This window comes from Xenopus laevis, chromosome 1S, assembly GCF_017654675.1.
Source record: "Xenopus laevis strain J_2021 chromosome 1S, Xenopus_laevis_v10.1, whole genome shotgun sequence".
Lineage (NCBI taxonomy): Eukaryota > Metazoa > Chordata > Amphibia > Anura > Pipidae > Xenopus > Xenopus laevis.
The window spans coordinates 161,903,793-161,916,135 of NC_054372.1; the positions used below are offsets into that span (position 1 = coordinate 161,903,793).

The 12,343-nt window shown below is 37.8% G+C and overlaps 1 protein-coding gene across 1 annotated transcript in view; it reads right to left on the bottom strand.

Moving 5' to 3' along the window:
* The window catches only part of man2a1.S (mannosidase, alpha, class 2A, member 1 S homeolog), a 75,200-nt gene that overhangs the window by 36,227 nt on the left and 26,630 nt on the right, over positions 1–12,343 (bottom strand). The window contains exons 4-8 of the mRNA XM_041580444.1: positions 9,922–10,093; positions 7,048–7,175; positions 5,409–5,582; positions 2,297–2,483; positions 332–509 (exon numbers count right to left, since the gene is read on the bottom strand). Coding sequence (XP_041436378.1) covers positions 332–509; positions 2,297–2,483; positions 5,409–5,582; positions 7,048–7,175; positions 9,922–10,093 — 839 coding nt within the window. The remainder of the gene's footprint in view (positions 1–331; positions 510–2,296; positions 2,484–5,408; positions 5,583–7,047; positions 7,176–9,921; positions 10,094–12,343) is intronic.

A 12,343-nucleotide genomic window follows, 5' to 3' on the forward strand; every position in this document is an offset into this window, starting at 1 on the left:
TTGATCAACAGAACACCTAAGCCACAACAGCTTTCACCTGGTACAATGAAGTGCTCCTGTTATCAGCATCAAATGAACAGTTGTTATTTGCAGGCAGGAAACAAAGATTAGGTTGAAGGTATTTGCACAAAATGAAATTTCTCAACAAAGATTAGGTTGAAGGTATTTGCACAAAATGAAATTTCTCATATGCAATAAAACATCCATCAATCCTTTTATTAAGCCATACTTTTAGAGAAACTTTAATATGCATTTTTAAAATACACCAACTCATGTTTTATTTCTAAGCAATAGAAAGATACTTCTGAATTCACAGAAAATGTAATCATACCTTAACATGCAGCTCAGGATGAGAGTTCATATAATTGAACAGTTTTTGGTAATTCTCGTATTGCTGATCCCATTCTATGCTGTCGCTATAACGAAAGTCATCACCCAGAGGGACCAAAAGCACTTTTGTACGGAAGAGCTTTGATTTTTTTCTGTACTGGTCCAGAATCATCCAAGCTCTAGAAACAGAATTGAAAATTGGCTTAATGAGTAAGTTTTGGAACAGGTAGTAAGATATCTGCATCTATCCTTCCCACAATATAGATTCCCAACATCTAAGCTTGTATTTTAATGATGACCCATTTAATTGTCAAATGTATCCGATCTAAGCCTTCCTTTTGCAATGATTAGCAGGAGATTTAAAGGAGAAATAAAGCTTAACTAAAGAATAACTGCAGAGCCATATACATTTTTAGAGTTTATTGCTCCTTTAAAGAACATTTACATTTTCTTGGGTGATCGTGTTTGGTACAGAGGAATAACTTCAAAGACCTGGGGGCCCATTTACTTAGTTTAAATGAAGGAATAGAGAAAAAATAGTTCGAATTTCGAATGTTATTTTTGGCTACTTGGACCATCGAATGGGCTGCTTCGACTTCGACCTTCGATTCGAACGATTCAAACTAAAAATCGTTCGACTATTCGATAGTCAAAGTACTGTCTCTTTACAAAATACTTCGACCCCCTAGTTCTCCACCTAAAACCTACCGAGGCCAATGTTAGCCTATGGGGAAGGTCCCCATAGGCTTCCTAACAATTTTCTGATCGAAGGATAATCCTTCCATCGATGGATTAAAATCCTTCAAATCGATTTAAAAAGATTAATCAGATTTAATCTTTCGATCGAACGATTATTCCTTCGATCATTCGATCGAACGATTTGCGCTAAATCCTTCGACTTCGATATTCGAAGGATTTCAATTTGGCAGTCGAATATCGAGGGTTGATTAACCCTCGATATTCAACCCTAGGTAAATTTGCCCCCTGATGTTATGACAATAAAATAATGATATTAACAATAGAATAATGAGAACACCCTATTCCATGACGGGTAATGGCTGGTATTTAGGACTATTAATTTAAATTAAAGATTAAGACCCCTCGTCCTGGTACTTACAAAGGCCAGACCTAAGGCAGATAAGGGGGAAGGGAATGCTGACGATAGTGGTCTCAGGTAATCATACAATGACATGCTGACCAAAGGTCAAGACTCTGCAGACAGAGGTAGATACAGAAGTGTTGCTTCAGAACTGCAAACACCCATCCTGTCTCAACCTAGCAGACATATATTTTATGCTTTGTGTATATTGGAATCAGCGAAACATAAAATGATGTAACAGGTATTGCAATATTTACTATAGTAAGCTTACATGCCTTCTAATATAGAAGGAGGGATTTTGACCATGTATGGTATTTCCGTGTACCCTTTGCTCTTATGGTAAATGCTCTGTAAAAAGGTATAAAAGCTTGTTGTAAGAGGCATGTCTTTGGGAAGTCCTCCTGTCACACTTAAGTACTATGCTGTGGTGTGATTGTGACAACTTCCTAGGCAAAACCCTTGTCTTGTTTGTCTTTGTCTAATAAATAATCTCACTTATTTGAATAGCCTTTTCTCTGAGTTTTGCCTTTATAAACGAGGTCTGAGTAATAAAAAATACCTACAGTTATTAAGTATTTTTTATGCTGTTGGTTTGCATTCTAAGAGGAAATTTAGGAGTCAGTTATGACGCACCCAATCAAAGGTAGGTCATACTATTGCCACTTGGGCTGTAAGTCACCACTCCTGCGGGCTTGTTGCACAGGAATGATCACTGTCAGGAATGGTCAGTTAAGAATGCAGTTTCAAGTTATATACAAAAATGTATTATAATGAGTCTATATAAATTATACTACACTGTATGCTACTACAATTGACTTAAGTGTTTATTGGATTTTCTGAAATCAAAATTAAAGTTTGTTGGAATACCTGTGTTGTATATTTCCTTCATTGATAACTTCTGGGGGAACTCGCCAAGGACAGCTAACTCTGCTTCCAGGAAGGCGCTTGAAATCAAACTGACAGCATATTTTTGGATCAGGTCCACATGTGTGAGGGATATCATAGCTGTAGAATGGCATCATATGGCACAGAATATCTGTGCTATCACCCAGATCTAAAAGAAAAAATAGACAATATATTTTACGTTTGCTTAAAGGAGAACTAACCTTCCCCACCAAAAGCCCCTCTAAATTTCTAGGCATTGCCCTCCTCCCCTCTCCCTCCCTGTGATGTGCTTTAGTGTAAAAAAATTCTCACTATTAAATGCAGAGAAGCGCAGTGGAGCTCCCGGTCGCAATCTTCCAGCTCTTTGTATAGTCTTTGACACGAAGCCTGCCTGAGCATGTGCAGTTGGGCCAAGTCAGGAATCAACTTCAAATGCACATGTGCAAATCAGCATTGAGACCCGAAGACAATACGAAGAGCCAGAAATGGATACATAATAATTTTTTTTATTTTTGGCTTCTAAAGTATCATTAGTTTATCCTGGAAATAAAAGAGCATTTCCCAGTTGTAGAAAAGCTATAATCTAGCAAAGAGTTGTCCAGACGACTGGCCTGAAGGAATATGCATGATCACCAGCCTAAACGTGAGCAGACATCAGCCCTAATATGCAAACGTGCATGCGCTAATCTTATCCTGAACTTGCACCCTAAGTAAATGCATTTCTGACCTTGTTACATGGGCTGTTGCTCTCCCTGATTATAATAACTTGCTGGTGCCTTACAAACAAGGCACCCCTCTTTTTTTTTTACCATCCCTGTTTTATAAAGCTTGTATGGTCGTACTGGGCCAAAGGGACACCAGGAAAAAAAATATCCCTCCAACCCAGACCTGCTCCCTGACCTCCCCTACTGGCCCGATCGCCTTGCAGCTGGGGTGGTATAGGGCCAGTGACGCGCCGAGCTTGTGTCTGTTGGAATTCTAAATTTGAAATGGGAGCCTTACTTTTTAATGAATTTAGCATGAAACAGACAGTACTTTTAAAAATCATCAGCACATGGTCCAGAAAAAACAGTGGTGTGAATGACAAAATTGAATATTTGGGGGGTTATTAAAACAATATTTTTTTCCATTATTTTAATAATAAAAATTCAGCCAAACTCCCATCCATGATCTATCTCAGTTTACTAACAATTCAGATAGAAAATGGTCTGTGTGTGAAAAATCGCGACAAAATTGTGTTACAATCTGAATCATGCAACTTTTTTTTAATTGTCGTCCGATAAACTCGAATTATTCAGATTATCGAACAAAACCAGCAACAAACAGCCCGAAACTTTTGACAATCGTGATGGCGAAAAACATGTTGCAATTGTTAAAGGAACATCTGGCATTGACTTTTACATGACTTTTGACTGTTTTTGCTGGAGGATTTTCAAATTTGGATTTTTATCAGCTTTGGAAAATTCGAAAAAAAAATTCTCCCCCCCCCCCCTCAAAAAGAGATTTGTTCTATCTGTGCCTGCACATTACAAAATTGTATAGACATGACTGGGTCCTGAAAAAAAAACCTGACCACCTAGTGTGTAGCATTGGAAAAATAGTTAGATGGTCAGGTGTTTAAAGGAAAGCATGTGGTAGATTGATTTCTAGGAGTTACTAGACCTGGGCAGATTGTTCCTTATGTAACACTATACTGTTGGATTTAGGCAGGAACTGTTGAATGCACAACAATTTGTATAACGCTATATGATAACAGTTAATAACTAAAAGGTATTACATGTATGGGATCCATTATCTAGAAAGCTTTGAATTATGGGAATATTTTCTCATGTAGATTATACATTAATGAGATAAAATTTTTAAAAACAATTTCCTTTTTCTCTGTGATAATAAAACAACACCTTGTATATCCAATACAAAGATATAACTAATCTTTATTGGTGGCAAAACAAACCTATTGGTTTTAATTAATGTTCAAATTATTTTTTTTAGTTCACTTAAAGTATGGAGATCCATATTGCAGAAGGACATCTATGTGGAAAACCCCAGGTTCCATGCATTCTGGATAAAAGGTCTTATGCCAGTATAAGGTTTACTAGGGTAATCTTATAATTCTTTCTAAATGAAAGATTTTCATTTAGTCCAGTAGAGCATCATCAAAGGCATTTGACCCCTTTTTACTTTTACCTATTCTATTTTACAGTGTATCCAAATGTGTGCCCTACAGCTTATTTTTAGCTTTAATGGCTGTTGCTGTGACTACTGGCAGTAAGCAAAACATACCAGTTTTTACCAATGCAAGGTATAAATATATTATACCTTATATTATAACATATACAAAATACCTTGTGTATTGGTGTCATTTGAACATCACTGTTCATCTGCACAGGCCAAGGATATCTATAGTATGAAATCTGGCAACAAGCAGATGACATACCATTTAGAATGGTCACAGGTGATGGAGTATCTAAGTCAGATGGTTATCAGACTATAGGCTCAAAGGGGAGTAACCTGCACATGTTTTTAAAACTGTTGACTCTAGTAAAAGTGCTCTACGTGGACGTAAAGGGACAGGGAGAGAGAAGGAGATTAAAATAGGGCTGCCATGTCCTCAAGCCAAGATAAAATGTTCCAGGTAATTTTCTGCTACATTGCAAACATAAGTGCTGGTGTGCTTCAAACACAGTGTCATCAATATGTCTGTCGAGATACAGCAACATTGCTTGGTCTGATCTTGATGCTGCCAGGGGTGGTCAGACAAGGATTTGGGAGCAGAAATTGAAAGCACTGCTATATGTTTCAGAGAAGAGTGCCCTGTCCCTGCACTTGACAAAGCTACTGCACTTTCAAGATTTTGGTGATGCAGCAGAAAATTATTTGAAACATCTGATTACTTGTCTTTAGGTAATTCATAGTTGTACAACTAAGATACTTGAACCAGTGCTTTACCACATACAGGTAAAATGTAAAACGGCAATCAAAACAATTACATGAAAGTTATCACAGCACCCCTTTAATGATTGGGAGGGAGGTTAAAAAATATATTCAAAACATTTAAAAAGCCAACTTTATAACACCCAAAATTGAAGCTTACCCCAATTTTGTCTCCAGAAAAATTCCAATGTATGTTTTGATGCAAAATATTTCTTAATAGAGTAATGAACTCTCTGGATAAGCATGTTTGACAACCCCGAGCTTTTCAGAAGGTAGGCCATAGTGGGAGAGTGTCCGAATGGATCGATGGCCCAACCAGACTTTGGTTTTACACCTGTTTCAAAGGAAATTAAATATATCCATCCAAAAGGTTAAAGAGTTGGAAGGAATTAGAGGAATGTAACTAGGTGCAAGAAAATAAATAAATAAATGAAATTATATATATATATATATATATATATATATATATATATATATATATATATATATATCATTTTTAAAAAGTTGTTGTAATACTTGCAAATAGAAATACATATTACTGATGCATCTTGATTGTAAAACAGGACCATCCTCAGTTCTTAATTGAACCTTTTATTTTTCCGCACCAAAATTTAACAAATGCTATAAGTCAAGCGATGTCTATAATGTTGTGTAATTTATTGAAAAACGCAAATAAAAAATGAGTTACAAAAAAAAAAAGAAAAAAAGTGGTTGTAATATTTTATACAAATTCAAATATTTTTGTTCTATTAACTTATTGACTCCATATGGTAAATACTGTGTAAATCTGCTTGCTTAAAGCCAAACAACCATGTTCTATAAATTACACAAACCAGATCTATGTAACGTCAGCAAACAGACAAATACTCACATGTAGAAGAATAAATTTTAAGATTCTATTTCTTTAGCAAATTAAAAAAGGAATTTTGATAGGCTAGAGGTACTGTTCACATAGGTGCCAGAGTCTGGTCTTTGTCCTGCTACAGCAGATGTCAGACACTAAAAACTAGCTGGTGTAAAAGGAGGCAACGGTTTATTTTTTGGAAACGGTTTTGGTGTTGGTTGCTTTTGAACCATGGAGCATTACGGTGTAAACATCTGAACAGCAGAAAGACACACTGCAGCACTCTGAATCCTGTGAACGTGGTTTATTCTGCCAACAAATTAGGAAACGTTTCTCAACACCCTTGAGAAAGGGCGTTGGCCCAAAACCATTGCCTAGTTTGTTGGGAGTACTGCAGCGTGGGTCCCTGGCAGGGGGACCAGCAGCTTGCACCCAGGGGCGATCCTGGCCCCTCCGCCGCCTGAGGCAGCAGCAGTTGCTGCTGCCGGCCCCCCTCCCCCGGAAGTTCGCTCTTAAAGTACCAGGAGCAGCATTTTTGCTGCCCCTGGTACCTAGTGGGGCGCTGCTGCCTGAGGCAACAGCCTCAACTCGCCTCATTGGCGAAGCACCCCTGCTTGCACCCGATACTACAAAAAGTGGTGATTTATAGTTGAGCATCGCCTGCATTTGATTGCATCTGAACAGCAGAGATCTGACCAGAAATATAGAATCTACAAAGCTGGTAATATGTTATACATTCAATGACACTAAAAAGGCTTAAAATTAGCAACTAAGAAGATTTAGAAACCAATACTGAAACTATTAATTCATAATTAATAGTAATAGTAAATAATACTCTAAGTTGTATGTTTTTATGCTTTGATCACAGATTTACTTTTGCAACCCAGCAAATCTGTGGGCAAAATATTTTTTAAAACTCAATAATAAATAAATGAGAAAATTTAAATGATATTACCCAAATTTTTCTCCAGCCATTGGTGTCCTTCTATTAGTTGGTCAACCAATGAAAAATAGTGAGGCGTTGCTTCATCAGGCATAACCCATCCACCTGTTACGATTTCAAACTGTTCAAGTTCAATCAACCTAAGAAACACATTTCCGGACATTAAAGCAGTTCGCTGGGTTACAGGAAATGCTTTTTAGAACATACAAAGCATTAGCAATAAATAGTAATAACATTTTAAACATAGCAAGACATTAGGCACAATAAGCTGTTGCATTAATAGGAATTAACACTTAATTGTTCATTAATTAATATTTCTGTGATCGCTGATGGAAAAAATGCTTGAATTATCGTGACTAAATGTGAACATGTGCTTTTCCCCACAATTTGTTTTTTCCCCCCCCCCACAATACTCATATTAATTCAATGCAGAATGGCATCATCTGGAAGGGAAATTAACTCATGAAGTGCAAAGCTGTCTAGGAGGTCACAGTAATATGCATGAACCAAACTGCCAACATTTGTGAGAGATGCTAACCATGATAGCTGTACTTCTGCACATTAGCAATATACACTTAAAGGGGAACTAAAGTCTAAAATAGAATAATGCTAGAAATACTGTATTTTGTATACTAAACATAAACTTACTGCACCAGAAGCCTAATCAAACAAATGATTTATGTTTTCAAAGTTGGCCGCAGGGGGTCATCATCTTGTAACTTTGCAAGACCAAGACCATGCACATGCTCAGTGTGGTCTGGTCTGCTGTTAGGAGGTTAAGGTTAGGGATCGTCATAAATTATCAAAACAGCACAAGTCAAATAATTTCTGCCATAGAAGCCTATACAGCAAGACTGATTAATAAAGAGAATATGCAGACTGCACTGTGTCTGTGTATGGATACAAATCTCTACACAGTCGCCGTCTGCTTTACAGGGAAACAAACAAAGCTGCTTCAGGTCAGGGAAGTAAGATGGGGGGCTCCCCCATGCCGTTTGAAAGTATGATCATTTCCCTGCAGAGCAGATAGGGACCATCCTATCCACAGCTGTCAGAGCAAATAAAATGAAGGGGGAATTTCACTGCATACAGTCAGGTTTCTTATAAAAACGGTAAACATTTTGTAATTGAAGTATATTGGACATAGGATTTATTTTTCATTAAAGAAAGTAAATATAGGATTTTTTGTTTTTGCCTTTACATCCCCTTTAAGCCCAAACACAGCTTTTGATGATGGCATAGAAGACTGCACAGCTCTTGGAGCAGCGACCAAGCCAGACAGCTTAGCCAGTCCTTCCACGGTTTCTTCAGACTATGTTTCTCCTAACATCCTTAGACAATCCTAAGAATTTCCTGCACTGCACATCTCTAGTGAAATAAACAGTTTGGGTGCCCTATTAGAGCCTTGGTCGATGAGGCTGTGGATTGGGGAGAGAAGGCAGGGACTGTACCACCTACTTTATGTAAAATCTATTGCAATGGAGAAAGCACAAAGGTCACTTGACTGCCACTACATGAAGTGGCCAGAGAGAACAAATACTAAAGGCAGCCAATCACAGACCAAAAGTGCTGATTCAGGCCCTCCAAACCAAGCTGACAGTTTAATCATCTGTGTATGTGGCTCACTGATGGGCCTGTTATATCAACTACCATGTATAATCGAGTATAAGCCGACACGAGTATAAGCCGAGGTACCTAATTTTACCTACGAAAACTGGGAAACTTATTGACTCAACTAGGGTGATAAATGCAGCAGTTTTTAGCTGGAAGAGCAAGCGAATGCTCAAAAACATGGTAAAAATGTGCATGGTTTTGTGCCAAAAAGCTTAAGTAAGCACTGTGGGATATAGCAGGGAAAGTACAGTACAATTAAAGATATTATATCAATGTTTCACAAGTAGAATCCTAGAACCCAGCGACAGGATGCTGGGAGTTTTGTTTCAGCAACTGTTGACATGCAGTAGGTTGGCTGTTATATAAGTCTGTTGTGTGAGAGTGGGGCACAGGGCTTACCTGGGAGTGCGTGTGGGGCTAATCCAGTGGAAAACAAGTGTGCGCTGGTTGGTGATGTCACACGTAATGCGCAGCCGGTGACATCATTCGTAACGTGCCATGGAGAACCTGGCAGTCAGGGGCACGCAGCCATTCACGTTGATCAGCTAGGTATATATTTATACTGACTAGAGTATAAGCTGATGTAGACTTTTTCAGCTCATTTTGGGTGCTGAAAAACTCGGCTTATACTCGAGTATATACGGAATTGAAAAGCCTTATAGACAATGACTATGTGTTCATGTAGTCCTCCAATAGACCTCTAAAGGTCTCAGTGAATCAGCCCTGGGGCCAACGACCAGATCAGCTTAATTTGGCACAGCACTTAGCTAAATTATGCTCAGATCCACTCGTTTGGTGACCTCGTCTCAATGTTTCAGTGTCTGGCCAGTTTTACTCACAAATTCAGTTCACCAAAAATTGTAGCAGAAATTTGCACTTGTATATAGAATATATTTAGAGATAGGAATAGAGACTTAAGGTTATTCAAACACTGAATAACCAAACTGAGCAATCATAGATAGATAGTATCCTTCAGAACGAAACATGGATATTTCCATTCACCAATAATTAACTATAAATAAATATTTATATTTTTCTTGGGTTACACGGTGTTGTAAATTAATTAGTATGCAAAGCCAAGAAACTATTACAGAGATATTAGAAAAGCTATTATATAGAACGTTAGTTTGGCTTTAACAGGGGGCAGTAATTTAACCAGACATTGGACTTCTGCCTATGTTACATACATTAATCCTAGGCACAATAAATAAATCGCTTAACTTCCCCTAAAAATGCTTCTTATACCATATAGTGAGAATGTGCAACATTTACCTTTTAACTGCCTCCTTTTTTTGGTTGTCTATGCCATCCCACCATTTGGAAAAGTAGGAGATTTCAGCCCACATAAACTTTCTGCGCTTATCTTCTTGAAGTTTAATAACCATATTATTGAGTATGTGTTGCGTCTGATCTCTGAAATAGTCATCAAAAGTTTTCAGCCAACCTAAGTGAAGTAATTTGAAAAAAAAAAAACATTTTAATAATATCACACAGATGAAATTTCAAAGCCTATTTGACAAGTTTTAAAGCGGAGTACACAAAATTAAAAAAGAAAAGAATAAGCTATTGCATAGCTATAAGGATTATTTATGCAATCAAATAAACTGCAAACCATGACCATCAATATATGAACACAATTGTGTTTGAATTATGCAGGAGATGCACCACTATCGGTAAACAATGGCTACAAAATAAATTGAAGGATTTGCTGATCCTTGAACAAATCACTATTATAATTGTTTTCCATAATCATTCAGTGTTGCCTAAATATATACACCAAGCCAAAAAAACATAATACAGATGCTAAAGTATGACATGTCAGAAAATTCACTATTTTCATCTATCAATTTTTAACTTTTTAATGGTGGCTGGTATGACCCTCTGTTATTATAAGCTCTGAAAACTCAAACAGTTCATTACTTGTACACAATACTACTGCTGAGGGAAAGGTACTTATTAGGGTAGTGCCTCATTGGGATGATTCTTTGCCTGCATATAAAGGAGAACTTGGAGTTGTTGGCAGGCCATGGATAGGAGCCAACTTGCAAACACAAACTGCAATTGGCATTTAATCTTGCTTGCAGAAATATATATATATATATATATATATATATATATATATATATATATATATATATATATATATATATATATATATATATATTTTTTTTTTTTTTTTTTTTTTAAAAAGTAGTGGCACTACACTAAGGGGGTTATTTACTAAACTCCGAATGCAAAAATCACGAAAAATTAGGTTGTTTTTTTTAATAAAATCGGACTCTTAAAAAATCACAAATTTGTCGGAATTTATTAAACCCCGAGGATGGAAAAGTCAGAATCTGAAAATCCGGCATCTCAGACCTGTCGAGGTTGCATATAAGTCAATGGGAGAAGTCCCAATGATTTCTTGATGTGCGCTGGGTTTCGTGCAATGCCCCGAAGTTTTCTGAATTTTCAGGTGAAAATGCCAAAAAAATCTTGAAAATCGGATGAAAAAATCAGTTTTTTAACCCAAATCAAATTTTCGGGAAAACCTAATAATAAATAGGTGAAAAAACCCAAGCGGGTTTAACCGGAGTTTGTAGCCGAAAATATTGAGATAAATTCAGACTTTGATAAATACCGTATATACTCGCGTATAAGCCGAGTTTTTCAGCACAAAAAATGTGCTGAAAAATTCTACCTCGGCTTATACTCGAGTCAGTGGCGTGCACATTCCGCCAAAGCTCCAAACAAGCTTTCTCCTCGCAGCAGCACATTTGATCTCGCACCCCCAAAACAAACAGCGCAAAGGTGGGAGCCGCAGCGCGATCAGTGGGGATCTACGGTACATCAAAACCCACATGATCTGTAACGTCAGCGTGCGCGCCACCTACACTTCAGCCGGTATCAATATGGCGCCACACTCCTTGCGCAAAGTTGTGCACTGCTGCTCCTCCTTCGCCGCGGGTAAGCATCATTGTTTCTGGCAGGGAGGGGGGTGTTCTCCGTTGGCTCCTCAGGATCAGGGGGCCCCATGGATGGGTTGCGGGCCCCAACCGAGGTGCAGGGGCATGGGACTCAGTAGCGCACACTCTGATTCAGTAGCATACGCTGACGTCACTGATCATGCTGCTGCTCCCACCGTTGCACTGTTTGTTCTCACCACGTTATATTTGCCATTTAAACATTCTGAGTGTTGTGTTGTTGAATTAAATGATGCATCCTGATTGACAGCTATCTTGAGACTGCACTGATGGAGTTGTCAAAGCATTATGCTAACAGGCTACTCCGTGACTGCAACATGTACCATACAGCGTGGCTCACACAGCTTCCTAACAGCTATCTGCTCATTTACCTTGTTCATATGCTAGTAATTCCGATAGAAGGACATCTACAACCTTTCACGTTCATGTTTTTTTCTCTCTCCCTCTCTACTATTTTCCTAACTGCCTGTCCATAGAACCTGTCCATTTAGTTTCCTGTGACAGTTTCTGATGGACTTAGTTGTGTCTAGGCTTATACGCGAGTCAATAAGTTTTTCTGGTTTTCATAGGTAAAATTAGGTACCTCGGCTTATACGCGGGTCGGCTTATACACGAGTATATACGGTAAGTAAAATAAATAAGTATAAATTAAGTATAAATGTCTGAGGATGGTGGATTTATAATATATAGTAGTATTTGAAGTGTGTATCTGCATCTAATCAAAGGTT